Source organism: Hippocampus zosterae, chromosome 11 (assembly GCF_025434085.1).
Source record: "Hippocampus zosterae strain Florida chromosome 11, ASM2543408v3, whole genome shotgun sequence".
Taxonomy (NCBI): domain Eukaryota; kingdom Metazoa; phylum Chordata; class Actinopteri; order Syngnathiformes; family Syngnathidae; genus Hippocampus; species Hippocampus zosterae.
The window spans coordinates 11,072,616-11,099,891 of record NC_067461.1 but is presented as its reverse complement, the minus strand read 5'-3'; the positions used below and the strand labels follow the sequence as shown (position 1 = coordinate 11,099,891).

At 43.1% G+C, this 27,276-nt stretch overlaps 1 protein-coding gene across 3 annotated transcripts in view; it reads left to right on the top strand.

Annotated features, from left to right (window-relative positions):
* Window positions 1-27,276, top strand: part of eys (eyes shut homolog) — a 143,461-nt gene that overhangs the window by 75,225 nt on the left and 40,960 nt on the right. For all 3 annotated transcript variants that reach the window (XM_052080554.1, XM_052080553.1, XM_052080552.1), the window contains 6 exons: window positions 11,914-12,104; window positions 12,702-12,793; window positions 15,944-16,094; window positions 16,515-16,627; window positions 16,840-17,009; window positions 21,364-21,540. In XM_052080554.1, coding sequence (XP_051936514.1) covers window positions 11,914-12,104; window positions 12,702-12,793; window positions 15,944-16,094; window positions 16,515-16,627; window positions 16,840-17,009; window positions 21,364-21,540 — 894 coding nt within the window. The remainder of the gene's footprint in view (window positions 1-11,913; window positions 12,105-12,701; window positions 12,794-15,943; window positions 16,095-16,514; window positions 16,628-16,839; window positions 17,010-21,363; window positions 21,541-27,276) is intronic.

The window sequence follows — 27,276 nt, the reverse complement described above, 5'->3', positions numbered from 1 at the left end:
CGGGTCCTATAGGCGCGCAACTTCTGCGGTGTCCTTATGTTGCCTTTGGGATTGAAACGTTTAATTTTTTATTCATATGCAGGAAAGGATGCATCAGGATTTTTTTTGCTCGCTTTATTCCAGATTCATGCTTGGTTTGACGCACCGTCTTGTGTATTTTCTCTTTATTTATTTTGGTGCAACAAACAAGCGGTGGGAATGAGGAAGCAGGTCATCTGCAAATTGTCAGACACAAAACTGAGGGCGGATTCTAAACAAATCCATTCTTTCCATCGCCTGTCCATTGACTGTTCTCGGGTCACTTTGTAATGAGTGGAGACGCTCGAGTCTCTGAGTTGAATGTTTCCCAATAAAAATGTCCTTCCTATTTTGGCATTTATGAAATTCAACGAGCCTTGGGCAATGACTTGTATTGAGTCGGCATACCCTGTCCACCTTAAGAATTTAGACGCATTTCACCTACAATGAACTCTTCGGTCGATGCTACGAGAAAAATAGCCTCAATCAAATTAAAAGATGTTGATTTCTTTCATGTTGGTGCTGTCTCAATAAGTTCACAGCGTGCTATGAGACTATAATTTGAATATGTGGTGTTAAAATATATTTTTGAACTAGTGAACTGTGCATATACAGTACGTCCTTCCCCTTTTGTTTGCCCCAGGTCCTAAAATCCTGAGAAACAATCGAGATTCATGATTTGGGGAAATAACAGCATCAGTAATGTGCTTTTAAAAACACAACAAGAGACATATCCCACCATATATCAATCAAAAGTCAGAAATATTACCTTCAGCACACACAAGTTTGAATCAATGTCCTGTATGGGTTCTCTTTAGATAATGAAGGTGCCTAATGTAGTGTTGAGTGAGTGTGGACATTGTTCTTCCGTATTTACTTATCACTGGCATTGGGGGGAATCCTCGCACCTCTCAACGGCATGTTTGTTTCGAAACTTCACATTGCATCAACAAGAGATGTATGGATATAATCACATGATAGGTGAATAGATATGGTTGACTTTTCTAATTTGGTAGGCCTTTGGTAAAGGTGTCTGGCACTTAAAATGTCACATTGGTGAGCAATAGCTTTGACATGATGGCCAACAATTTGGGTAAAGTCCTGAGCAAAATGAGCTGCTATCAGTCGAAGCCTGTCAGGAGAGGAGAAAAACCCATCTATCATTTCCAATCAAGAAAGGTGTGTTGGCATATTCTATGTATATATGGTTGAGTTGGGCACATAGGGGGATGTTTAGAATGTGAAGCAGGATCTGGTGCTCAGTATCAAAGGGTCATCGACATAATGCCCTGGATCAGGCCGGTACATCTTGATATGGAACAGCACTGAGGCAAGGTCTCTCACCCTGATTGGTGCTGACTGAACTCATGTTGAATAGGTTGGCAAACATTTGGCAAAAATGTTGATCTCATCCAAAAGATAAAAGTCCAATCATTTCAACACTCTATCACAGATCACATATTTCAAAACGTTATTGCGATTGAATTGCGCTGCGTGAGAGAGGAGGCGGATTGTTTCTTCTTGACAGATGAGGTCTGCCTTCGCTTTGAAACTGTTCACAAAGCAGCAGCGCAGTTAAGCGGACCTATTGAACACAGACGAGCTCGAACCAATTCAGTGTGACACACTAAAATTCACTCTGGGCCAAACATAATGGAGTCATCCCAGCTACACCTGATCCTTTCTTGGGCCTCGGGTGAACTGTGTTAGTGCGGAGTTACATGTGTTGAGAGTTCATAAAGCATCTCATATACTGACAAATTTATAAAGATAGTGAATTAGTTTTAAGGTTTAGGGGAATGGAAACCCGCAAGTTAATCTAACTAGGTCACAATCGAAAAGAAAGCGGTGCCCTTGGTGTTGCTTGAAATAGAGATAGATGGTGCGTCTTCAAAACCCAGTCGGCTTTGCAACGTGTTTTAAAAAAAGCAAAAACGTCAATAGGAATTTAAACAGAGGCTTTGAGTTACAGTGACTTGGATTCGCACCGATGACTACAGCAAACCTTATTTCACAGACCAATCTCGTCTATTTCCTTTTCTGCTGCCGCTATGCACACAATGCTGTGCTCTGCAGTTTGAGAGTCGATGGAGATCTCACAGGCCAGAGCCGGTGGAGAAAAACTGAATGCCGTTAAGACATGCTGACTTTCTTCGGCCTTATACACTTGCATAATATGACAGATATAAGGTCCAACACAAGGGCTTTAGTCGTATAAGATTTATAATCAGACGGGGTTTTTTTCAACAATATATTTATTTTTTAGTTTATTTCCAGTGCAGTAGAACTTTACTGCTTCGAACAGCTTTTAATCATTAATTTATTTAAGTACTTGGAAAGCGCTGATAGTGTCGTGGTACATTAAAAAAAGGGGTAATAAACAAAAAAAACATGCAAGGGACTCACTGCGTCAAAAACAGTCACAACTACTACAGGTCCACACCACACTACGCTGCAAGTAAAATTATAAGCATGCTGCATAATCTCTATTGAATGAAATGTTCTCTGATAGTAACAGCCAGTGATTATTTTCCTCAATATTTTTTATCTTACCGTGCATATGTCAAATACTTCCATCTACTTGAAATACTTCAAGTTTGGAATGCGTTGATTGTACAATATTTCTCGACTTTGCCACTGAGTCACGGATACACTCACGCTTGGAATGCGCATGAATGAAGGACAGCCTGAAGGAACTCCCCTGAATTATGAGTAATATTTATTATTTAAATCCATTCAATAAAAACATAGACAGGTGTGAAGTCCAAGGATAGAATTACGAAGAAAAGATAACTGTTACACAGAGGATGTAGTTTTTTACCACATAACAGTCAGCTGAGATTTCTTCTGTCAGCTATCTTCAGAAAAATATTTTTTTTCCCCCCAGCAAATGTTGAAGGTAATGAATGACCTTTTGCCTCCCCTCAAGGCACAGAAATTGCAAGAGTCCAAGAATGGTCCTTCGCAGTATTTTATCTCTGTCGTGTGACAAGTTCAATCAGTCAGTCTATTACATTACATTAACCGATAAATCAAGGACAAAACACCCTGCATTTTTTTCTATATATGGGACATAAAGTCTATGTCAATTAAAAGTCATCAGGTAAGGTCCGCCTTACAATATGTCACGATCTGCCCGAAGCGATAATGATCGCTCCGTGCAGAACGAGGAAAATAAAGAATTGGATCCCCGGAAAACAGACAACGAAAGGATTTTCTCAAAGCAAAGAGTGTCTTTAATGACAAAAACAGAAAGAGCCCGACAGGGAAAAAACGGAAACACAAAACGCTGGTCAAATAAGGACCAGGGAGGAAATAAGGAAACAACTGAAAACGCTCGCTGAAAAACAAAGTGCGAGGAACTACTGATTAGGCAATATCGAAGTATTCAATATAGTGACTAACGCTAATGGCAAGAGTAAAGGCCGCAAGGCAAGAAGGCAACGAGTAATCTACAAATAGAGGAATTTAGCACGAGAGATCAATGGCACGGTGAGGAATTCTCCGGCAGCGAGATGACTGTCGGAGTCTCTTAATAAAAGAGGGTAATCAGCCCGAAATTACGGACAGGTGCGCGGATGGCGGGGGAGAAAACCCGCCACCTGCTGGCGGACACGCGACGTGACAGTACCCCCCCCTCAATGGACGCCTCCCGGCGGACTACCCGGCTTGGATGGATGTGCAGCGTGGAAGTCGCGCAAAAGGGACGGATCAAGGATCCAGGAGCGAGGCACCCACTGCCGCTCCTCAGGCCCGTAGCCCTCCCAGTCGACCAGATACTGGAACCCCTTTCCCCTGCGCCGAGAGTCCAGGATGGCACGAACCGTGTACACCGGGTCACCGTCGACGACCCGCGGAGGTGGCGGCGGCGTGGGAGGAGGAGCCAAGTCACTGGGAGACACGGGTTTGAGAAGGGAGACGTGGAAGACGGGGTGAACCTTCATGGTGGGCGGTAGCCGGAGCCTGACTGCAGCTGGACTGATGACGGCCTCGACCTCGAACGGTCCAGTAAATCGGGGTCCCAGTTTCGCAGACGTGCCGGCCAGCCGAAGATCCCTCGTCGCCAACCACACCTTCTGTCCTACCACGTATGAAGGAGCCGGGCGCCGGCGACGATCCGCGATCCGCTGGTTCCTGGCCGCCGTGCGGGACAACGCAGCCCGGGCCTCCTTCCACACGCGATGGGCCCGCTTGAGGTGGTGCTGCACAGAGGGGACCTCCACCTGCCCCTCCTGGGACGGGAACAGCGGCGGCTGGTACCCGTAGGCGGCCATGAAGGGGGACCTACCGGTGGCAGAAGAGACGAGGGTGTTGTGCGCGTACTCCACCCAGGGTAAGTGGTCGACCCAGGACGAGGGACGGTGAAGGCACACACAGCGGAGGGCCGCCCCCAGATCCTGGTTGGCACGCTCGGCTTGTCCATTGGACTGGGGGTGGTACCCCGAGGTCAGACTGGCAGTGGCCCCGAGGGACCGGCAGAACTGCTTCCAGACGCGGGATACGAACTGGGGCCCCCGGTCCGAGACAATGTCCAGTGGAATGCCGTGGAGACGGAAGACGTGTTCGACAAGGAGGTCGGCGGTCTCCAGCGCCGACGGCAACCTGGACAAAGGAACAAAATGAGCCGCCTTGGAGAAGCGGTCCACGATCGTGAGTACGACAGTTCGACCCCGGGAAGGCGGGAGACCCGTGACGAAGTCCAGGGCGATGTGGGACCACGGGCGAGGAGGAATGGGCAACGGCTGGAGCAGTCCCGCCGGCGGCTGATGGGACGACTTGCCGCAGGCGCAGGAGGTGCAGGCCTTGATGAACTCCGTCACGTCGTTGCGGAGCTCCGGCCACCAGAAATGCTGGGCGACGAGTTGCACAGTCCGGTTCACCCCGGGATGACACGCCACCTTGGACCCATGTCCCCACTGCAGAACTTCAGATCGTAAGGAGGGAGGTACGAATAGCCTCCCTGCTGGGCACTCCGTCGGCACCTGAACCCCCTCCAGGGCTGCCTGGATCCGCTGCTCAACCTCCCACTGGACGGCCCCCACGACGCACCGGGTCGGGAGGATGGTCTCCGGGGATCGATCCCTCCCCGCAGGCTCGTGGAGACGGGAGAGGGCGTCGGGCTTGGTGTTCTTAGACCCGGGAGAGTAGGTGAGGATGAAGTCGAACCTGGTGAGGAAGAGGGCCCACCGGGCCTGACGGGCGTTCAGTCTTTTGGCGGAGCGAAGGTAGGCGAGGTTCTTATGATCTGTGTAGACCGTGAAGGGTTCCTTTGCCCCCTCGAGCCAGTGCCGCCACTCCTGCAAGGCGGTCACAACTGCCAACAGTTCACGGTTGCCCACGTCGTAATTGGACTCGGCGGCACTGAGTCGACGGGAGAAGAAGGCGCAGGGGTGCAACTTCTGGTCGACCGGAGAGCGCTGGGACAGCACAGCCCCCACCCCCGAATCCGAGGCGTCCACCTCCACGATAAAGGGGAGATCAGGATCAGGGTGCTGTAGTACGGGGGGACTGGTGAACGCCGCCTTCAGGTTTGCGAACGCCGCATCCGCGGTCGGATCCCACTTAAATGGGGTTTTAATGGACGTAAGGCGGGTTAAGGGGAGCGCCTTCTGACTATAACCGCGGATGAAGCGTCGGTAGAAGTTGGCGAACCCCAGAAAGCGCTGCAGTTCCTTGCGATTGGTTGGAACCGGCCAGTTAGTGACGGCACGCGTCTTAATGGGGTCCGCCCTTAACCTGCCCTGTTCAATAATGAACCCTAGGAAGGAGATGACGGGGACATGGAATTCACACTTTTCTGCCTTGACGAAGAGCCGGTTCTCCAGTAGACGTTGTAGCACCAGCCTAACGTGTTGCTGGTGCTCGTGTAATGACCGGGAAAAAATTAAAATATCGTCAAGGTAAACGAAACAAAAGATGTTAATCATGTCCCTTAGCACATCATTGATTAGGTTTTGGAAAACGGCAGGGGCGTTGGTGAGCCCAAAAGGCATAACCAAGTATTCAAAATGACCCAGAGGGGTCTTAAAAGCCGTCTTCCACTCGTCACCCTCCCGGATGCGAACCAAGTGGTAAGCGCTGCGCAAGTCTAATTTTGAGAAAATGGTGGCTGACTGTAATGGGGCGAAGGCGGAGTCCAGCAAGGGTAGCGGGTATCTATTCTTAATAGTTATCTCGTTTAAACCCCGATAATCTACGCAGGGTCGCAGGGTCTTGTCTTTTTTCCCTACGAAGAAAAAACCCGCCCCTAACGGTGAACGCGATGGTCTAATAAGACCTGCGGCGAGCGAGCTGTTGATGTACTCCGTCAATGCCTCGCGCTCGGGTTGGGACACCTGATACAGCCGCGAGGTCGGCAACGGAGCGCCCGCCTGCAGGTCTATAGCACAATCGTAGGGGCGGTGTGGAGGCAAAGAGTGGGCACGGTCCTCGCTGAACACCTCCTTTAGATCCCGATAGCAATCCGGCACTCCGTCAAGGCAGATCTCCTCGGGGGGTGTGACACGTTCATGCCTCCCGACGGCCGATTGCAGACAGTGCTGGTAACAGTACTGGCTCCAGCTGTCTATCGCTGGGCGCGCCCAGGAAATCACGGGATTGTGTGTCTTGAGCCAGGGTAACCCGAGAACGATCGGGGCGTTGCGAGACCGCATTAAGTAAAAACGACGATGTTCGACATGGTTGCCGGACAGTAGAAGTTTCAACGGCTCCGTCCTATGCGTAACTACCGCCAGGAGACGCCCATCAAGATCACAAACCCGCTTCCTATCTATCAGCTTCTCCACGGAACAACCCAGCTCGGAAGCGAGATCGGTGTCCATTATGCAGTCATCTGCCCCCGAGTCTACCAGAGCCCGAACCCGCCACGACCGGGACCCCCCTAATATCTCCCCCTCGAGTTCGAGTCTGTTGGGGTGACCAGGCCGCGAGTCGACTCGCCTAGACTCGAAGGGAGGCGCGCGCGGTCGTGACTCACAGTACTCCTGGTGGGCAGGGGGTGACGGCCCCGGATGGCTGGTTGCGGCGTGAGGAGATGGTGGAACGCCGTCAGTCGTCACTCGATCGCTGAAACGACGCTTTCCTTCCTCCGCACCAGCGTCCCTGCCTCCCAGCTGCACCTGTTCCTCCGTGGGTGTTCGTCGGAACTGGGGCCGCTCACCCCCACGCTCCCGGCTTCGCTCCCTCAGGCGATTGTCCATGAGGAGGGAGAGGTCGATTAATTCCTCCAGGTTGGTGCTGTGGTCGCGGGTCGCCAGCTCGTCCTTGAGTTGAGGGTTTAGTCCACGGCGAAATAGACCACACAGCGCCCGATCATCGTATCCACTCTGGGCGGCCAGGATCCGGAACTCGATGGAGTAGTCCGCTACCGATCGCTCTCCCTGGTGGATGGCGAGTAACCGGCCCTCTGCCTCTCTGCCCCGCACGGGATGATGGAACACCCGGCGGAACGCAGCCACGAAGTCGGGGAACGAAGTACGGAGATTCGGCTTGGCGTCACTTGTCGCAATCGCCCACGATGCTGCCGGACCTGTTAACAGACTCATGACATAAGCCACCTTGGCGGCGTCATTAGCATAGGCAGACGGCTGTTGATCAAAAATGAGAGAGCACTGGTGGAGGAAGTGTCCACACTGCCCGTGCTCGCCCCCGTAGCGAGGGGGGTGTGGAAGCGATGGCTCCCTCGTCATAATGGGATATGAGAGGGGCGCTTCGGGAATGATAGAACGAACCCCGGGGGGAGATGGTCTCCGCTCTTCCACCCGGACCAACCGAGGTTCTAAATCATCGGACCGATGAGCCAGCATGGAGACCGCGCCACGGAGTTCCCTAATGGCTTGGCCCTGCTGACTCATCTGTTGCTCTTGTCGGGAAAGAGCGGACAAAATTCTTTCGATGTCTGCGGGATCCATGGTGGCCGGAGAATTCTGTCACGATCTGCCCGAAGCGATAATGATCGCTCCGTGCAGAACGAGGAAAATAAAGAATTGGATCCCCGGAAAACAGACAACGAAAGGATTTTCTCAAAGCAAAGAGTGTCTTTAATGACAAAAACAGAAAGAGCCCGACAGGGAAAAAACGGAAACACAAAACGCTGGTCAAATAAGGACCAGGGAGGAAATAAGGAAACAACTGAAAACGCTCGCTGAAAAACAAAGTGCGAGGAACTACTGATTAGGCAATATCGAAGTATTCAATATAGTGACTAACGCTAATGGCAAGAGTAAAGGCCGCAAGGCAAGAAGGCAACGAGTAATCTACAAATAGAGGAATTTAGCACGAGAGATCAATGGCACGGTGAGGAATTCTCCGGCAGCGAGATGACTGTCGGAGTCTCTTAATAAAAGAGGGTAATCAGCCCGAAATTACGGACAGGTGCGCGGATGGCGGGGGAGAAAACCCGCCACCTGCTGGCGGACACGCGACGTGACACAATAATTGTTCTTAAACTTAAACATCTGACAAAGTATGTGTGTTTTGTGTTTTCCACAGTGGAATGACTTGTGTTATAACCTGACATTCCCTCACTGACACATCGTACAGTTCACCTTTGTGACTGACATGTCATGAATGTATGAATTATATCAATTCTTTCACCTCCTTAGTGGACCGGTATCAAGACGCGATGTAATTACGCTGGCTCTAAAAGATTCATACTCCCACTAAGAGAAGTTTCTGTTCTTCTAAAAGAAGAAAAGGCCTTTGAACACGCTGGAGTGGAGGAAAAACAGCAATACATTATCCATTGTGCTTTATACCTGTAAATATAGTCATAACCTTAGCCATAGTATTAAAATAAAAAAGTGGATGCTTTTCACCAGCATTAACGACCGTGCGTTTTATATGTCTGCCACAGTTCGAATGTTTGGTTTTGGAATTTCGACTTCAGTGGGCAGTTTGTGTGTTCTCCTCTTGCATGAATAGGGTTTTTTTTTTTTTCCTGGGTACCTTGTCTTCCTCCCACGTTTTAAAAACTCACGTTAGGTCGACTCAAAATTGCTCATAGGTGTGAATGAGTTTGAATGGTTGTTAGGCGACGAGCCCAAATTATAGCCCACTTCTTGCCAAAAGTCTGCTGGGAAACGCTCCAGCTAACCCGCAACCCGAATGACTACAAGTGGTGTGGAAAATGGATTTAGATACATCTGCTCTAGATAATCGCATCTAATAAAAGCAGGGGACAGATTAATGCTAAATGTCCCTACAGACACTGCAACTCTCCCATAGAGCCATGAGAAAATTAACGCTCATGGGTGATAAAAGGTTGTTTTGGACAACAACACAAAAACAATATTTCATCAGTGCGTCGCTAGACAAGTTACAGCTCAATCAAAGGGCAAAATCTGAAATCACTTGTGGACTGTCTGGTCAAAATTAGAAACAACTTGACCATTTTTCAAATGTGAGAGGCCCCATGCGATAGGTAAAGAAAAATCCCTCCGTGTTGTTACTGCTGCTGTTCCCACTTGCATGCGGTACTTTAGAACACAGCACAGACATTTGACTTAACACACTATCAACAATCAAGGGTCTTGTCCCCAAGCAGGAAATCTGGTGTAGTACTGAGACTGCTACAGAAGACAAAGAAAAACAAGTACCGGTACATGAAAGTAGGCCAGATGATAGTTTATCTGGTAAAACAGCGCAGGGGCAATATCTTGCCAAAAGAAATTCTTTCCATTTCCATTTCCATTTCCGTGGTGAATGACTTAAAAAAAAAAACAAACACCAAACTTAAAACAGTTGCTCCTCCATTTCTGATGTCCAGTTCGCTTCCTGATTGGTTCTGTTTTGTGTCGAAATCTGTTATTTTGCAAGCCTCATTGTTAACCCCACCCGTTTCCATTTTTTGTGGGGTTTTTTGTTTTCCATTTATGATCGTGGGCTGACTGTTGTCAATGCACATCGAAATCTCTCTTACCGCATCTTAATCCGTAACATAATGATGATGTTAAACGGACGCTTGCTGACTTTGGTTGGAAGGGAGAAATCAGGATCAAAATGGACGAGTTTATCCTTGTGTGTATACCATATTTAACCAAATCAGCTTCATGATTGACCATCAGGACTTGGGGAACTTTTTTTTTTCATAGACTGGGAATGGCATGGTTTGATGAATTAACCCCAAACTGTTTTGGAGTTTTTTTTTATCTGGTGTGTGTTTTTATTTCAACGGACTGCTGGGCTTTTAAAAAAAAAAATTCTCATCCTCTGTTCCAAAAATGGGTGTCCGTCCAGGACGGACGGACGAACCGTTCCGTCTCAGGGGCGGAATGCCCGTGATTGGTTTTCAATTTCAGAGCTATACAACCTTTTTCATGTTTTGTCAATCTTCTAGTCGGATATGAGCTGCTTCTTTGTATGATACGCAGCAGTTTAAAAAAAACAACAATGAACATATAGTTGTATGAAAACTGGGGTCATTCTATTTTTGGACATTTTTACCCACAGCTCTTCGAGTGCAAGTGTTGCTAATGTTGGGACTTGTGAATGTATGTACAAATATGAGAAAACCATTGAAAAGGTAAAAGAAAGGCGGGACCTTTGAAGGTGAAGCTGGAGTTAGCTGTTAATTAGTTACTGGACTACTTCCTTGCAGCAGGCTCATACTACATCAAAGACTACTTCAGACTAAACAAGGCTTTAAAATGAATGAAAAGCTTTGTCTCTGGGGGGTAATTTTACATCATCAGCACTGGCAACTTGTATTGCCAGGAGTGAAGAATTCAGCGCTGCATCATTGCATTGTTGGTTTATCCTCATTAATTCACAGATCAGAGTGGGTATGCTCCTTGTGATTCTCTTGCCTTTTTTTTTGTCAGTGGTTTTTCCTCAGGGTATTGGTCGTATAGCTTCCCAGTCCAAATGGGGTATTTAGGTAAATTTGCTCGTGAAATGCTCTGAGGAGCACCCTGTCAGATCAGAAGTGCTTGCCAACCTATTAGGACTTGACATGTAACAAATATTGATAGCAGTCTCACTTGTGCTTGCTCGATTAATCATGGCAACAACTTAAAAGGAGCGCTGCTGATTTCTCTAGTGGAATGAATGTTTTTTTTTTTCCTCCCTCTCCCCAGATAGGAACAGACAGAGCATGAGACAGGTGCATCCACAAATGCTTTTCAATAGAACACACTCCCTGCTTTAGCTTCTCAATAACAGATTGCAGGCTTTCTTTCAAATGTGTGGATTATTGAGCATGAGGTCCCAGTCCGAGCCTGTCGTTTGAGTTGGTCTGCGTGACTACGCTCAAGAAGCTTATGGGCAAGGGATACTTGAACAGGAGTGTCCCATAATTGCCTCTTCTCGCGGATGATACAAGACAAGTTATTCCGCTATAAAACTCGGCATGTAATAAATGTGCATGACTGCATTCAGCTTCATTCTCCTGATATTGTGTCATTTGCATGCTTCACAGCTTTCCCAGTGAATACGATGGGTTTCAGTTTGCCTCGACAGTGAGCAAAAAGGCACTTGCATAATGTTGAAGGATTCTTTGCACTTCTTGTCAAATAAAAGCAAATCTACCCTTGCTTCCTTGCTCAAGTTTTGTTCGTTTTCCTCTTATGCGTCTTTCAGCTGTATTCTATTTCTGTTGCCAAGGTTATTTGATCGATACAGGTTACATTTACATTTTATGCTGCAACAAAGCAAGAGACTCGGAGGAATACAAACAGCGAGTTCAAGTCTGTCTCACATCGCCTCAGCTAGGCATGGAAGCTTTTCCGTGAAGTTCCATAAACTCACCCAGAGCAACCGACTCTCTACGCTAGGAGTGGGTGGACAAATGATTTTCATTTTTCCGTTTAGGGATGAATAGTGAGTCTCCGTAGAATTTACTATAAATATGCACAAACCTTTTCCATCACTTCAACATCTATGTTTGTATCCCCTTAGATTCAAAATATCTCCAGTATTTTGGAAATTCTTACCTGGAGTTTGAAGGGATCCACCTCAGCATCATCAACAACGTAACTGTGAGATTTCAGACGCAAGCGGACCGTGGAACTATTATGTATGTGGGCCAAGGACCAGATAAGAGAGATTTCGTTTTCATGGAACTCTTTGTCATGGATGGGACGCTACAGGTAAAACTTTAAGACAAGGACAGCCTGTCAGGTGAAAAAAATTGAGTGTTTTTCACTTGGAGGAAAAAAATAATAATTTTACACAGGGATTTCTTGATTTGTTTTCATAGTATGACTTAATGTTACGAAAAAAGAAAAAAAAACTGTCACTCAAGGGTTGTGGAAAATGGCAAGTGTCAATCGACTACCTGTGTCATTCCGCTAACTACTGTGTGTTAGCGATTGCGCTGCGGTATCCAAAATGAGACCCCAAAAATGTTATTCGGGGTTACGAGTATTCCGCCTGACACCAGTAATGAACTAGGTCACTGGAGGAGCGGCATGGCTATAGGTTAGTACAGCGGCCATCTCCAAACCTAAATCTTGTGGCCTCATTCCTCAATGCTTGAGTGATTTATTATTATTACTATTTTTAATTAACTCAAAAACTCTCCTTGTAAAGCTTAGTCTGAATTTCTGAGGAGGGGGGGTTCCTCATATATCACTACAAATTATTTTCAGTGTCAATGAAACACAATTTTGTGTCAATGATAAAAACAGTCATTCACAGAGAATACACTCACGTCCGCAGTTACGTTTGTCCCAATTTACTTTCAGTATGTCTTTTCCTGCAATGGAGGGGATGATGCCGCTTGGATTAACACACAAATTCACGTTGATAACGGCCAAGTACAGATTGTCAACATCAGGTATGTTCTTTTTCAATGAGTTCCAGCGCACAGTGAGGGATTATCACATCCCTGAATAGCTTGTGTTTAGGAGTGGTAATTTCAATTTACAGTTCTGACTTGGGTTTGTAAATAAACAAATCTGCCTTTGGCTATATTTCATTTAATGAGGAAGAAGAAGCCTATTTGTATCATAAGCTTCTTAGCTTTACGTAACATACAAAATATGTTCAAACGGTATTAGCGCCTCAGGTGGTATTAACTTCCCATCCTGCGTCATCCCCTTGTGTCAGGTATTGAAGCGTTTGTTCAAATGAATGACTGTAAGTTAAATCAAGGGGCCATAAGAGAAGTCATTTATAGTTTATTACCAACAAGCCTACTTTTCAAAGGACCGGATCACAATGCTGCTATTAAAAAACATTAGTGATCAGCTGGAATGCTTTATTGGCTGTTCTCAAGTCTTAATTTGCAATTTTTCATGATGAAAACATGAGCGATCAAGAGCCAAGCACAAAATCAATGTTTCAAAGATTTAAAATAAGGCTGCAAACCCTTTGAGATATTTTTTCTTTAGCCTTGGCACAATCTGACCATCACTTCTCAATGATATTGCGAATGCCACAACTGTAATAACCATTTTGGCAGCCGCTTTGTAATTATGCTTTAATTGTATCATAGTTGAGAATCCCCAAAGTCATTTTTCTCAAAAGGCCAAATCCTTGAAAGGAGAACTAGTTGCTGAAGAGCTTTCGGTTTGAAATGTCTTTGAGCAAGGCACACAATTAAGTGTTGCTACTATTAACTGTGGTGACAAGAAGCAGAGAAAGTAATGAGAAAACACAGTTCAATATAAAAAAACAAGGTTGCCGCAGCATTCATTCCTTCACATAATAGAAGTAAAAAAAAATGTGATTTTTTTCCACGTCGCTGCTCTAATTCTTCTTGCAAATGCACATTGCATATAGATTAAAGATGCAACAATACTCAAGTTTAAATGTGAGTGTATATATACAAATACCCTATGGCATTGTTCATTGATTTCAGGGCAGCCATGAAATGACGAAGAATAATGGAACTACTTTCTGTACATTAAAGATAAATCACTTTGGAGTAAATGTTTTTTTAAAAAGCCAAGATTGACGAACAAGTGGAGGAGAAACAAGAAAAAAAATAAAATAAACCTTGAAGTAAGCTATAAGTACGTCATACTATAGAAGTTGTTAGTGTATCCAAAAATAAAAAATAACTCGGCAAAGCTGTTGACATGATCTCGGATCAAGCTGGCAAGGTTGTTTCCCCTCCCCATACACACACACACACACACACACACGCACATTCCCCCACCCCCTTCCCCGAAGAAACATTTCTGCCCTAAATGGGTAATTGCGCAAAAACTGGCCTATCAGGTTAAAGAGCTGCGAGACTCCATTCCGTTTTACTTTTTTTTTTTGTTGTTGTTTGGGGGGGGCATTGTTTGTTTGTTTGCTACAAGTAAAATACAACAGCGGTAAGAATCCATTATAATGTGCTGTGCTGAACCCTTGGAGACATTTTGAGATTGAGAGCTGTCATAACTGGAGGGCCAGGAGCATGGAATAATGTGTGCAGGTGTCACAAACCAAATAATTTGGAATTGAATGATAGAGGACTCCGTCCATCTTTGTCTGATTTGACCCAAAGCTACAACACCATGGTCATTCTCACCACCAAACCCATTATAGACTTTTAATATATCTTCACGTCAAAGACTCTGTCCAGTATGTTAAGTAGAAAGGCCGTTGGGGCTGGCTTCTCAAGGACAGTGTGCACACTGCCCTCTGGCTGCTGGCCAGGCCTTTCGCTCAGACTGCGTCTAAATTAACCGCCATTCTATGCAAGCAAGCTCTTGAGGAAGGACTTGAGGAAGGCAGGAGTTGGTTCTCCGAGTATTTAGCCGGCATTTGCAGCTGTTTGGAAAGTGATGGCCAAGCAAATCGACCTTAGTTGCTGCGTGGATTTCTTTACTTCACTGCAAGTAACAATGGTTATTCGGAGGTGAAGGGGAAATCTGTGGCCTGAGTACACTCAAGCGACTGATGGTTCATGCTGAATCGGCACCGATGTAATTATCTGGTCCCCTATGTAGTTTCAAGTGGACATTCGTTTTTGAAGAATAAAAGATAGCTGCTGGGGTTAGGTTGACGTTGTTGAAGGTACTGTGATCCCATAACAACCTGCTTTGTCACATTTTGACTTTTATTTGAAATGTTTAGCACCAAAAATATTGAATATTAAGTCTATAAGCACCTGTTAAGTCAAGTCAAGTCAAGTCAACAGTATTTATAGAGCACTTTCAAACAGCCATCGCTGCATACAAAGTGCTGTACATGGAGCGATTTAACATATACAATAATATACAATAATAATAATAATAATCTGTTGAGACATGTTTTGTGATGTGAAGAAAAAGAAAAAAACAAAACTGGTTCCACAGCAAACTATAACCTGTTATGCTAACTTCATTAGGGAAGAGAGTTCAACTAAAGTAGAACAAAACCATGGTCCACAGGGCTCTTCCAAAGCATCATAAGGACGTCCCCTTTTGCCATGTGGTACAGTTTCAACTCAGTATTTCTGAATGGCTTGTATGATCCTTTAGCAAAATTTTAATTAATATTGGACCAATGAATTTGCATTCAAAAGCAGCATTTAAAGGTCAAATGAAGTTTACTTGTAAAGGTTACAGTGCATCTTTGGTTCATCCTGAAATATCACCCAAAAGTCAAATATCAATGCCTTTTTGTTTATGTGTAAACAGTCTGAAGTAAAACATCCAACGACAAATGGATACTTACACAAATGTCCTGGCCATCTTCCTCTGAACTAGTAGGAATGAGTAGCACGGTGAAACGATTTGAACATTTGAATTAGAATTATATGCACCATTTTTCAAGCTGGAAGTATGGATCAGACTTGGTGAAACATACCTAATCTATTATCTGCAAAAAAAAACATTTGTTTCTTGACCAAAAATAATCAACAAGAATCTGCTCTTGTTCAGCATTTCTTTCAAACAAAGGTGATGTCTGTCGTCTGAAGAAGTACATGTTTGGAAGGAGTTGGAGTGGACATACAAGGTTGTCAGTGCCACCACCTCCAATTGCCCTTGTGTGTCTCACTTCTTATTAGGCAACACCTGGCTCCTTGTGAGGCGGAAATATTTCTCTCCGGCCATGAAAAAATCAAAAGTGCAGCAAGTAATTTGAGGTTGGAACACATGATGCAAAGAACAAACCACATATTCTTTGGCGGTCTGCCACAACGGTACTTGGCCACTCAGGTAAGATTTGAAAAACACTCATGTGTCGCCAATGAAAGATCCTTGGAGTAAGATAAGAATACATCAATTACATGAGATCACTGCACTGTGAAAGCAACATTTTGTTCTTTGAATATTACACACCTGCTCCCATTACTGCACGAGTCCCAGAGTAGTTGAAAACTATGGTACATACAATATGCTGGTCTGAACGAGTAGAGTATAGACAAAAATAAAATCTAAATGGCTGTTTGGTGTTAGAAGAAGAAACATGTTTAAATCATTGAGTAATGCCTAAACAAAAAAATAAACTCCCATTGAAAGTGCCATCACTTCTGAAGGATTAAAAGCTGTTGTTTCAAGTAGGTCATACTAAAGAGTATATGTTGGCATAAAAACAGGAGAGAAAAAATAATTGGCTTCCCCCCAACTCCCTTTTAGACTCCAAGGCCTTTCTACAACTATACCGGCTGCATTGAAATCCTTGAATTTAACCAAGTCACAAGTTTGCACGCATCTGATGCGATCACCAGCAGCAACATCGGCACATGCAGGTATTTTCACACATCAATTTCTAAAACGAAGAAAGAAAGTTTTTTTTTTTTTTCAAAAAATGTGTATGTATTTTCAAACTTTGATCATTTGACAAAAATTACCTTGATGTCTATTACATTTTAGTCTCATTTGAATGTGTTTTTTTCCACTAACCATGACGTTTGCATGCTGCCCATCAAGATGACTCCTTTTTTATGTGACTGACCAACAGTGTCAACACAACCGGAGCTCCCGCTCAAGCAGCAAAACACTCCCAGCATGAAATTTGTGGTGATGATTTGTGCCTCAATGGGGGAACGTGTCATGAGATGAAACACCCTGCCAACGAAACGCCTTCCTGCCTCTGCCCGCTTCATTTTACTGGAACATTTTGTGAGAAAGGTATTGAAATGTGTATTTTTGTGGGTGTGGGTGTGTGTGTGTGTGTGTGTGTGTGTGTGCGTGTGTGTGTGCGTGTGTGTGTGTGTGTATAATTGGTTTGCTTATTTTTGTGAGCTGAGAATTTGCCATTTTACCCACATGGTAAAAAGAAACTTGTAAAGCTACATTATCGTGACCTCAGCAGTGGTATCTTCGGAGAGACAGACAGCTAGTACTGTGTGTTAATATATGCTGAGCCTCTTTGGGTAATAGGTTTCACATCGAAGCGGAATAGAGTCCGCTGCATTTGAAATGTTGAGTGATGTGAATTATTCACGAAATGATTAATGAAATGAAAGATCCATATAATCATCTTGAACCATTCCTGAATGAGAATGCGACCTTGCGGCACTTGTTCATCATTCAACCCAAACTCTCAACCGTTCCCTTCAAAAAATACTTCTTTGAACGCCACAATTGACTAGGTTCGATTCAAAAGAGGAGGAAAAGCAACATGCAGGAAATGAATCAACAAGAGATGCATTCTGCCTTTTCAAAAAATGATTTGTACGATATGTACAACCAATAATTTCTTTAGGGTATTTAGTCAATAATTATTCATTAGATAGCTTCAACATCATGATGATTGTATATTGAGAAGATTGTTCCCTGTTATAGTGGTCTTGTAGATGAGCAAAAAGATCACTGCTCATCATTGGTTCGCACGAGCATCTGCAATTATATTTCTCCACAGAGTTGTTTTCAGAATTCGCACACACTTAACTGCACACTAAAATGATGCCGGGGCAGTTTTGGATTGTTGAGTGAAAGCATTTTGCCTCAGCCATGTTGTGTTACTATGCTCGTCATAAAGGAAAGATTTATAGGATTTAATGGTAATAATTATATCAAAATTTTTCGCTTGACACAAAAATGTCGATGTAACTTTTAAATCGTGTTGAACGGCGCCATTTTCCTCACCCTGCCAGAAAGAAAGTTCTTGCTTATCCAACAAATTCTCAGACCCGCGAAGCTTCCCTCTAAAGACCAGCGGTGGGCCTTCTGATTAATTTCTGCTGACTTTGTCAGAATTGTTCCTTCTCAAAAGCATTCCATGCAGTCTCTCAGGTTCAACGCATTCCAATCTCATATGAGCATTCATCCACTGCTGTGCTTAGCAGTCCCCGCTCGTGATGGCCTGTGGAAGAACTCCGACGGCTGTTTACATGCTGACACATGCCTTTGCACGTGTGTCGCCATGGCAGCTTTGCTCACTGACAACCTTGTCCTCACATCCTGTTAAATTAAGTGATAGCCACAAGAGAAGAAGAAACAAAGTCATCGCTGCTCTTTGTTGTTTCGCCAGATGTCATCTTGGCATGGAACTAATGACATTGACTTTTGCTGACTTGCATCCTGTAACCTTTTGATGCTTACATCCGGGGGACATGGGCATAGGCTGCCTACACCAATGTTAAATCAAAATGGTATCAATATGTTATGCGTCATGTGCCGAAACATACAGTATGCTCAATTCTCATCAATCTCTCAAAATGTTGTCTTCATCAGCGAAGTTACCGAAAAGCATATTGTGCAAAAGCTAGCGTAGGCCAGCAAAACCACACTGCACAGCTGCTTTCTCTTTGTTTTTTTTGTTTTTTTTTCAACCCATATTGAAATGTGACTGGAGCTTTCATATTCCCAAACCAACTCCTTATAGTTTAGAATTCTTTTGGTGTTGCATCCAGCTTGCTCCATACTAGAAAGTTTTTCAAACCCGAAGTGCGTACCTACTTTTCTTAGGTTCTTCAATGACATAAGAAAGAAAAGGCTAGAAATGTCCTACATATTTTGAAAATAGGTTACATGAATGCATGACACAGAATAGGTAAAGTGACCATGTATTTTTGTTAAATAACCTCAGAATAAGGTAGAACTTTTTGAAAAGACATAAATGGGACCAACTCAATCGCCTTTCATTTGAATGATCCCCTCTCAGCCAATATCCTACATCAGACCTTCAGAAATTCAAGAAATAAGAACATCAGGTAATGAGCCGTAGAAGGAGGTCATAATCAATACAGACTGAATAATTTCCCACCTCGGTGGTTTTGTCTTTTATGACGACATCTTTTCCTCAAAGCCATTTAGTCCCCAACTAATCCTGTGATTACATCGCTTTCAATTGACTACTTGCAGAGTTGAGACAATGTCTTTGAGTAGATCCCAGACCAGCCACCTCATCTTTGAAGAAACAATTTATCAGGAGCGTAAAACTCTGACTGGCATGACCGTATTCTTGGCTTCTTGGTATTGTACTGTTAATCATCCACAAAGAAACAGACTGAGATGAACGTAATGACATGCAGGGTTCTAACATTCGACAGCCAGACGTTATGATCCCAAATGTGCACGTAAAATCCCCATCACAGAAGCCTGCCTGGCTGTTGCTTTGAATTGTCACATTTCTTGTATTAAAAATGGAAAACATCATGAAAGTGGCTCTTTTGTTTTTCAGAATATGTGACAAGCACCTCACAGTTTTACACTTTCAAAACCATTTAATTGTACAGAGGGGAAGTTCATTAACATTCTTAATAATCGTCAAACCAGTGTAAAAAGAAAACTAAATCGTGTACTCTCCCTAAACACAAATGAGATATTAACACAATGAAGGTGCAGAGACAAGAAGGTGATAATCTTGAAATGAGCACTCAATTTAACTGATTTCAAGGTACTGTATATGTAATGTCTCTTTTGCTCTGTTGTATTTAGAATAGTGAGTGAGCTATTTGTGATCTTCTCCCAAGCCAAATTTGCATCATATATCTGTTGGAAGCCTGCTTGTGTTTCTTCTTCAGAAAAATGTGGTTGGCTGCGCTCCGCCATGTCCAAGCTGTCAGGACTAGTACATCACATTTAAAGGGAATGACAAGCGCCCCTATGATCGAACATCATTGAAGTTGACTGTATTCACACCCATGGCAAACATCCCTCTTGCCAGATCGACACTGGTCACAAAGCTAGAACCCCCTTTTTATTTAGTTAGTTATTTATTTATGTCTTTTTTTTTTTTTTTTTGCTCTGTTGGGTCGCAGAGCTCTCTGCTCCAACAGCAATAAGACCATGACAAATGGTTGGCTGTGCAATTTCTTTATTTTTATTTTCAGTTGCTTTATCATGAATTAAGACCAAACAACAATTATCACTGTTGTATGGTAGAGATCAAAATAAAAATAATTGTTTTGTTTAGTTTCAGTAGTTGTTGGCCTGTTTTTCTATTTTAAAAAAACCCCACTGCATTTATATCATATGCTGTCATCTAACATTTGCTTCATGTCGGACACTGAGGTTAGAACTCCCTGAGCTGAAGCTGGCCATTTTTTCAATCCGTTCCTGCGCAGCAAGCTCTCAAACACTCTACCAGGTGTACAATGTCATCACTGTCTTGTGGAGTTGATGACCTGAGTGAGCACCTCCTTCAGCTCCCCTTCAAGTCATACCCTTTGTCATCAGGGGAAAATAACAACCCCAAGTAGCTCTGACAGAGCATTGCTTGCCGCTAATAAGCAAACTGTCAGCGCAGCAAAGGCAGAAGCCTGACAACTTTTCTGGGCGTCACTTAAACTATACACCTGCTGCCCACAGCATTCGCTACACCAGCACTACCAAATGAGATCTGTATTAACATGAAATGTTCATAGGCAATGCGTATGAAGTGATGGAAGCCTGCTTGGATGAGACGCAAAACATCCTCTTGGACAATTGGAATACAGTAATCGCTCGCTGTAACACGATTCATCAATCACGGCTTCACTGTATCTATACATGTATGTATGTATGTATGTATATATATGATGGGGTTTTTTTCCTGCAGTTTATTTTTTCGAAATGTTTAGCCCGAAAAAAGGTTGAATCTATGTTGTCATTCAACACAGTATTGTATGTGTCATAATTGATGACTACTTCACGGATACCACTTATCACAGGTTCTTTTTGGAACGTAACCCCAGCGATAAACGAGGCTTTACTGTAGTCCAGTTGATATGAATTCAGTGCCCCAAGAATGAAATCACCCGGATGGATGAAAATTTTCACTGGCATACTAACAGGTATTTCTAATGTGAGGGTCCAAGTTTAGAAGCAGAACTACATCATACACAAGTACAAGTGTGGTACAACATCATTAAGGTTATACCTCTATGACTTGTTATTTTTGTAAAGGCAGATTTTTTTTCCCCAGTGGTCCTTGCATTATTGGAGTGTGATACGCTATGCAGTACAATTGGTGTGGCCAATGAGTAATTGATTGCAGTGTTCTTCAGAAAATTTCCCGTTTCCTGCTATATCAAGGATTTTGCTTTTGTTTTTCCAGAGTCCAAAGTGTACGTGCCATCTTTTGATGGCACATCTTATTTGGAGCTGCAACCCATGACATCCATTCCTCAGTCCTCGGACACCGACGAGAATGCACCGCCCCCTGTCAAGGACACCACCGTTATTCTCCATTTGACTGTGAAAACTGGATCTACACAAGGCACCCTCCTCTACAGTGAGTAGAGTCACATTTTTATGTCTGAGAGCACTCGCGGCAAGCACAGATGAAACCGAAAAATCTGTATTTCTATACAATTCAATTAGGGTGATTGCGTTTAATGTTGCTTTTTCCTTGCGAGTGCAAATTACCCTGCGGTTTTCTTAATTGTGATATTAATGTCTTATGTCATGCTGCTTTCATCTGAATTCAAATCGGTACTCCACAAAAAAAAAACTTCCAAACAAAACTTTTTTGATATACATAACTATACTTCTACAGCATCTGTGTGGTATAATCAAAGTTGGCATTGTTGTTGTGATAAATACTGATGATGGGATGCGCAGAAAATCATGGAAAGATTCCGCACATTCGTGTGGTCACGGTGCGCACACTCACACACGCACACAGACACACACACACAAACACACACACACACACACCACTACACTTGGTATAAAAATGATCCAAACAAAATAGTGATTGAATAATTAATTTTAGGAGCTGCGTGTTGCATTCCATGCAGCTATGACTTGTTATTTTAGATGCTGTTATGGAATTCTTCCTGTGGTACATTTAGATATGTCTTCATAGTATTTAGGATGGATGGCTTGTTGGAGTTCTCACTTGTAGACATCTGAACATTTGTTGCAAGACTCTGTTTTTTTAAAGATATCCTTTATTTGTCCCACACTGGGGAAATTTACAGCCTCCAGTAGCAAGAATGTAGGTAGAAGGAAGAAAGAAGAAAAAAAACAACAAACACCGTTCAATTAAGTGCAATATAAATACAAAAGGGATAAATCGCAGTGATATTTACAATTGTCTTTCACGTCATGTATGTACATTTTTCTGCATGTAGCTAAAGTTGCAGCTGCAATATGTGGTCAATGAGGCATTTCTCACATGGTATTTAATGATGGTATTGAGCAGGCCATTAAATCCCCAACTATCATTCCCAAATCTTGCAGAGAGTAGCCACATTTTTTTCTGTGCTGACAATCCCAGAAATCGTTCGACCCAGTCTAATGCACTTGAAGGCAAAGTATCAGTATACAAGATTGAAATAATATTACCAGATTTACATAGTTTTGTGATTTTGTTCACAAAAAAGTGTGTGTATATCTCTCTCTATATATAGAGAGAGAGAGAGATATACACACACACACACACGCATAGTTAGAAAATGGCAAATTTCAACCTTGACAGCTGTAAACTCCACTCATTCCTGGTGTGCTCCCACATTAGAACAGCTTGTACATTTTGTTTTCCTCCCCCAGATCGTTGACTGACAGAGTCTATTTTGCCCCTTGTCCTACAACCATGTCAGTAGCTACTTGCTTTTTTTTTTCTTTGTCCTTCTGTAAAGGAGGTCAAGGAGCACATCTAGAAACGCCTTTCTGGCTGTGCTGATGAGAGATGATCGCTTGTGTTTTGTTGCTATGGTTGCTCTCCCGAGTATCTGTTGTTTGCTTATAAAACATATTCAGACAGCATTGAACGCATACAGTGCATGCCTACAAATGCAAAATTAGTCAGTGTTGTTTCTCTTTGTGGCGTTATCTCACCATATTTGATAACTTAAACAAACCCGCATGAGGGAAGAGAGATTCAGAAAAGAAAATATGACTAATAAATTATAATGGAAAATGGCTGTGGATATTTCAGCATGCTACAATAAAATGTAGCGGTAATTCAATTTAATCAATCAAACTTTTGCAATTGTAAAACATTTCAAATAATTGTTTTAAGTAAAATTTGAGCATAGTTTGTTTGCATGTAAAAAGTTGTGGCACAGTGGTACTAAACTGAGTGTTTTCAGGAACAGGGTTCCTTCACTTTTTGCGGGTGATACGTTCCAAGCTCCCCATTGAGTGAATTTTCGTGAAGTAGAGGTTGACCTTTATTTCTTTTTATTTTAATTTGTGGGGTATTTACGCCTCTATTAAGCTGTTACCACCCCCGCGCCACCCCACACACTCCCTCCCATGCACACTCATGGTACCTACTCTTCCAAACAGTTGTTACTTTGAAAATGCAAAAAAAAACCTGTCCAAATGCCCAATGGGATACATTGTGGTCATCTACAACGCTGACTCACCATTCAACTCCATTTCGGGTCTAGCTAGGCGTTTCATCTATCGATCATAGTTACCTTTACTTTTTCTTCCTCTTGGTGATGATTCTGCCATACATACTTCGGTAATCTCGACAAGTATAATGGATGTGAGAATTTATTGTAAATTTTTGTCCACAGCTAGGTCACACGAAATTCCTTCCATATGAGCAATTTCACAATTTTAGTTTTCTAACAGTACTGTAATAATAGTACAGCGAATTGATTGTACAGTATACAGTATTGGAAAAAAATGTGCCAATAACAACTCATTAGCGCAGTGCTGAAAATGTTCTTAATGGAATAGCAATCAATTGAATTTGCATTGAGTCCCAAATAGAAGTAAAATAGATGCAGACGGGCTCAAATGTCTTGCCCTGATGAGTGCAGCCACCCTGATCTTGCAAGGCTATCTTTGCCCTGTGTGACTCCGCAGTGAGGCACTCGCAAGTCCGGCAGAACTCTTAACCTCGATGGATTGCGTGGTGATTACCCGTGATTGATTCTGCCCCAGATGGGCACAGCCATCACAACATTCATCTCAGAGCTGTAACTTAGATTAACCTCTTATCCGTGACATCACAGTCCAGTTCACGGCCTCTCATTTACATTTACCGAGTCATTATGCATGGCAATACAGCACAAGGCATCTTGTCCAACATGATCAAAACATTTATTTTGTGGTGCTGCTGAAAGGGAGAAGCAGCAATTAGCTGCTCCCAAACTGATTTCGAAATGTCCTGATTTCAAATTAAATGGTCACATTGTAAACCAGACAATACCACCACATGACTATGAGAATTGCATTTTAGCTTTGCCAGGGAGATGTTTTCTGTCCTTTTTTTAGCATACGCCATTACCAAAACTTAACTGCGTCGCTAATTATTTTCAACAAAAAAAAAAAAACATTGTGAAGGCGTGGAGAGTGGGCCATTTTGGTTTCTCCGATGGCCCGTAATAGACGTGATGATATATATTAAAAACTCTCACGCTTGACTGCTGTTTATTTTTATTTTCTCCCAGCCCTAAGATCCTGAGATAACTGTTAATATATCATTGCAGGAAATTTAGAATTCAACTGAAAATTAATGTTTTCCATTTTTTTTCTTTATTTTGCCATGTTCATTACGACCACCTGAAGATCTGAAATGGAAAATGATCAAAAGCGATTGTCTTTGTTTTGGTTTTTAATTAGCAAGACTACACACATATTTAGTCAGTGTATTCCCCTGTGTGGGGCGTTTTTTTTTTTAGACCATGTTATTTAAGCATTAATATTAATGAAGAAATTCATTGATGTGGAGGAGACGGATATCTGTGAAAGTGTAAAATTTGGTATTTATCTAAATTAGGGCTGCTGAATCTCGGTGGCAGCCTGTGCTCTGATGAGTGCCATTCTATTTTCCTTCTTAAAAGTTTTGAAGTAGATACACTTGTTATTAGGATATTTTAAAGGCAATCGAAGCATTTTTGACATGCAACTCAATCCACTCAAAATGAGATTTATCCGTTGAGGACACTGCTAGTTTGACTACTTAGGATGCTATTAGGCAGTTGCATTATTAAGCAGCTTTCTATTCCTTGGAATAGTAAATGGCTTTGTGCTCTTGGGGCAGCAGGCGGGGTACACCCTCGAACGCACAACCTTTATACTGCGAGGCCGACGTGCTAACCAGTTGGCCACCGCGCCGCCCCATGTTCAAACATCTGGACTATTTATTTTTCTCTCTTCAAATATATACTCACTGAACTTGATGCCTGCAACATATTCCAAAAAAGCTGGCACATGGGCATGTTTCCCACTGCGCTACATCACCTTTCCTTTTAAGAACTTGCAAGAAGCGTCTGGGAGCTGAGGATGCCAATTTATGAAGCCTGAAGTGGAATTCTTTTCAATTCTTAATGACTTGCTTGGCATCAAATTCAAAATAGGACAATATTGGCAAAATAAATCAGCGCGCATAACTTTGGATCAATACAATATATATGTAATATATTTCGTTGAATATACTTGCGAAGGTGAATCATAAAATTTTCAGTTTGGATCTTCAAAAGTTGAAAGAGAAAGTAACATTACTGCAGAGAATTACACCTCACACGGTCCAGGAGAAGAACTTCACTGCAATCAGATATGATCACAGTCATGTCAAACCAGCCTAATTGTTTCACCTTCACCCTGTCAAGATTCACCGCCTCATTTATCAGCTGCCACCAGTCATCTGGCTTCTTTGATTTCTAAGCAAGTCGTCGTCTTGGTCTTACGGAAGAGGATTAAGGCCAATGAAGAAAGAAAAAATAAGGTTGGCAAGATTCTCACTTTAAGAGAATCTTGACAAAAATGTGACCAAAAAAATGTGTTTTTTTCCCACACATTATGGAAAAAAAATAATGGATTTTCGGAAAGCATACACAGAGGGCAGATTTCCTTTTATCTGTAATGCTTCCTGGCTTATGGCACAGTATCACTCTTACATCAGAGGATACCAACGGGTGGTGGGTGGGGTTGACCTCCAGAGATCAAATAAAGTGATCCAAAAGACATGCATTGAGATGCAAAGAATTCCTTTGCCAAAACCGCTTCATCTTTCTCTCCTTATTTTTTTTTCTCGACGCCTGTTCCCTGAAGCAAACGTGTCTCCACTATAGGGCTTCACTTGTCAGCTATAGCACAGAAAGCCGAAGCGGTGGGGAGAGGAAGAGCGAGGGCAAGGATGGGAGAGTGAGGAAGGGGGTCGGGGGAAACCAGGTGACAGAATACGACCAGAGGACGAACGCTCCGTTAGCAACAGGAGCGCGGTGACGGCAGAAGCAATGTCCTCAATGTTGAAAAATGGAAAATAAAACGATGGGGCACTGTTGACACAATAAATAATACTTGTTGCCAGATGACTAATGGCAAGAGCTGAAAAACGTCTTACAGTGGAGACTCAATTTTTTTTTTGTCTTCAGAGGGCATTTGTTGGTGTTTCAGAGACTCGTTGACCTACATGATTGCGTCAACTACAAAAAAACGTATTTTGGTTCTCAGCAAGAGGATGGAATTTATTTTCTTTGCGAGAGAAGGGGTAGCATGTCGTAAAGTATGACGACGGTTCTCAGCTGTTCTGCCTTCAGGACCCACCATCACTTCTTATCAACAAATTGCAACCAAATCAAGAAACATTTTCACCATCTCAATACAGTTAGTGAAATTACGTTGCAGAGTTAACCTGACGTATTACAAAATAACACTGTATCACAAAACTAAACTGACACAAAATAACACTGACACAAAAACAATAAAGAGAAAAAGAAAACAATCAAAAAGCTGGAAAAATCAGCACCAGACAAAACGTAAAAAAAATGCAATGGTTGCATTTTGAGGATCAGCGAATGAGAAAATGGATGGATGGATGGATAGATGCATGGACGGTTACATTCCGACTCTTTAGCTCAGCCAGCTCGATCATCCATCATGCTCTGGCAAACGCAAACTGTAAATCATTAGAGAGCTCCTGTTGACTTCAAAATTTTACTTGACGTAATTCATAATGTGTTGCTTTTCAAGACCACTTGCCCTTGCTAAGATCTCTCTCTTGTCACGCGATTTCATTAGAGAGGAAGAGTCGTACAGAAGACGGTGGATTATCTGAACACGA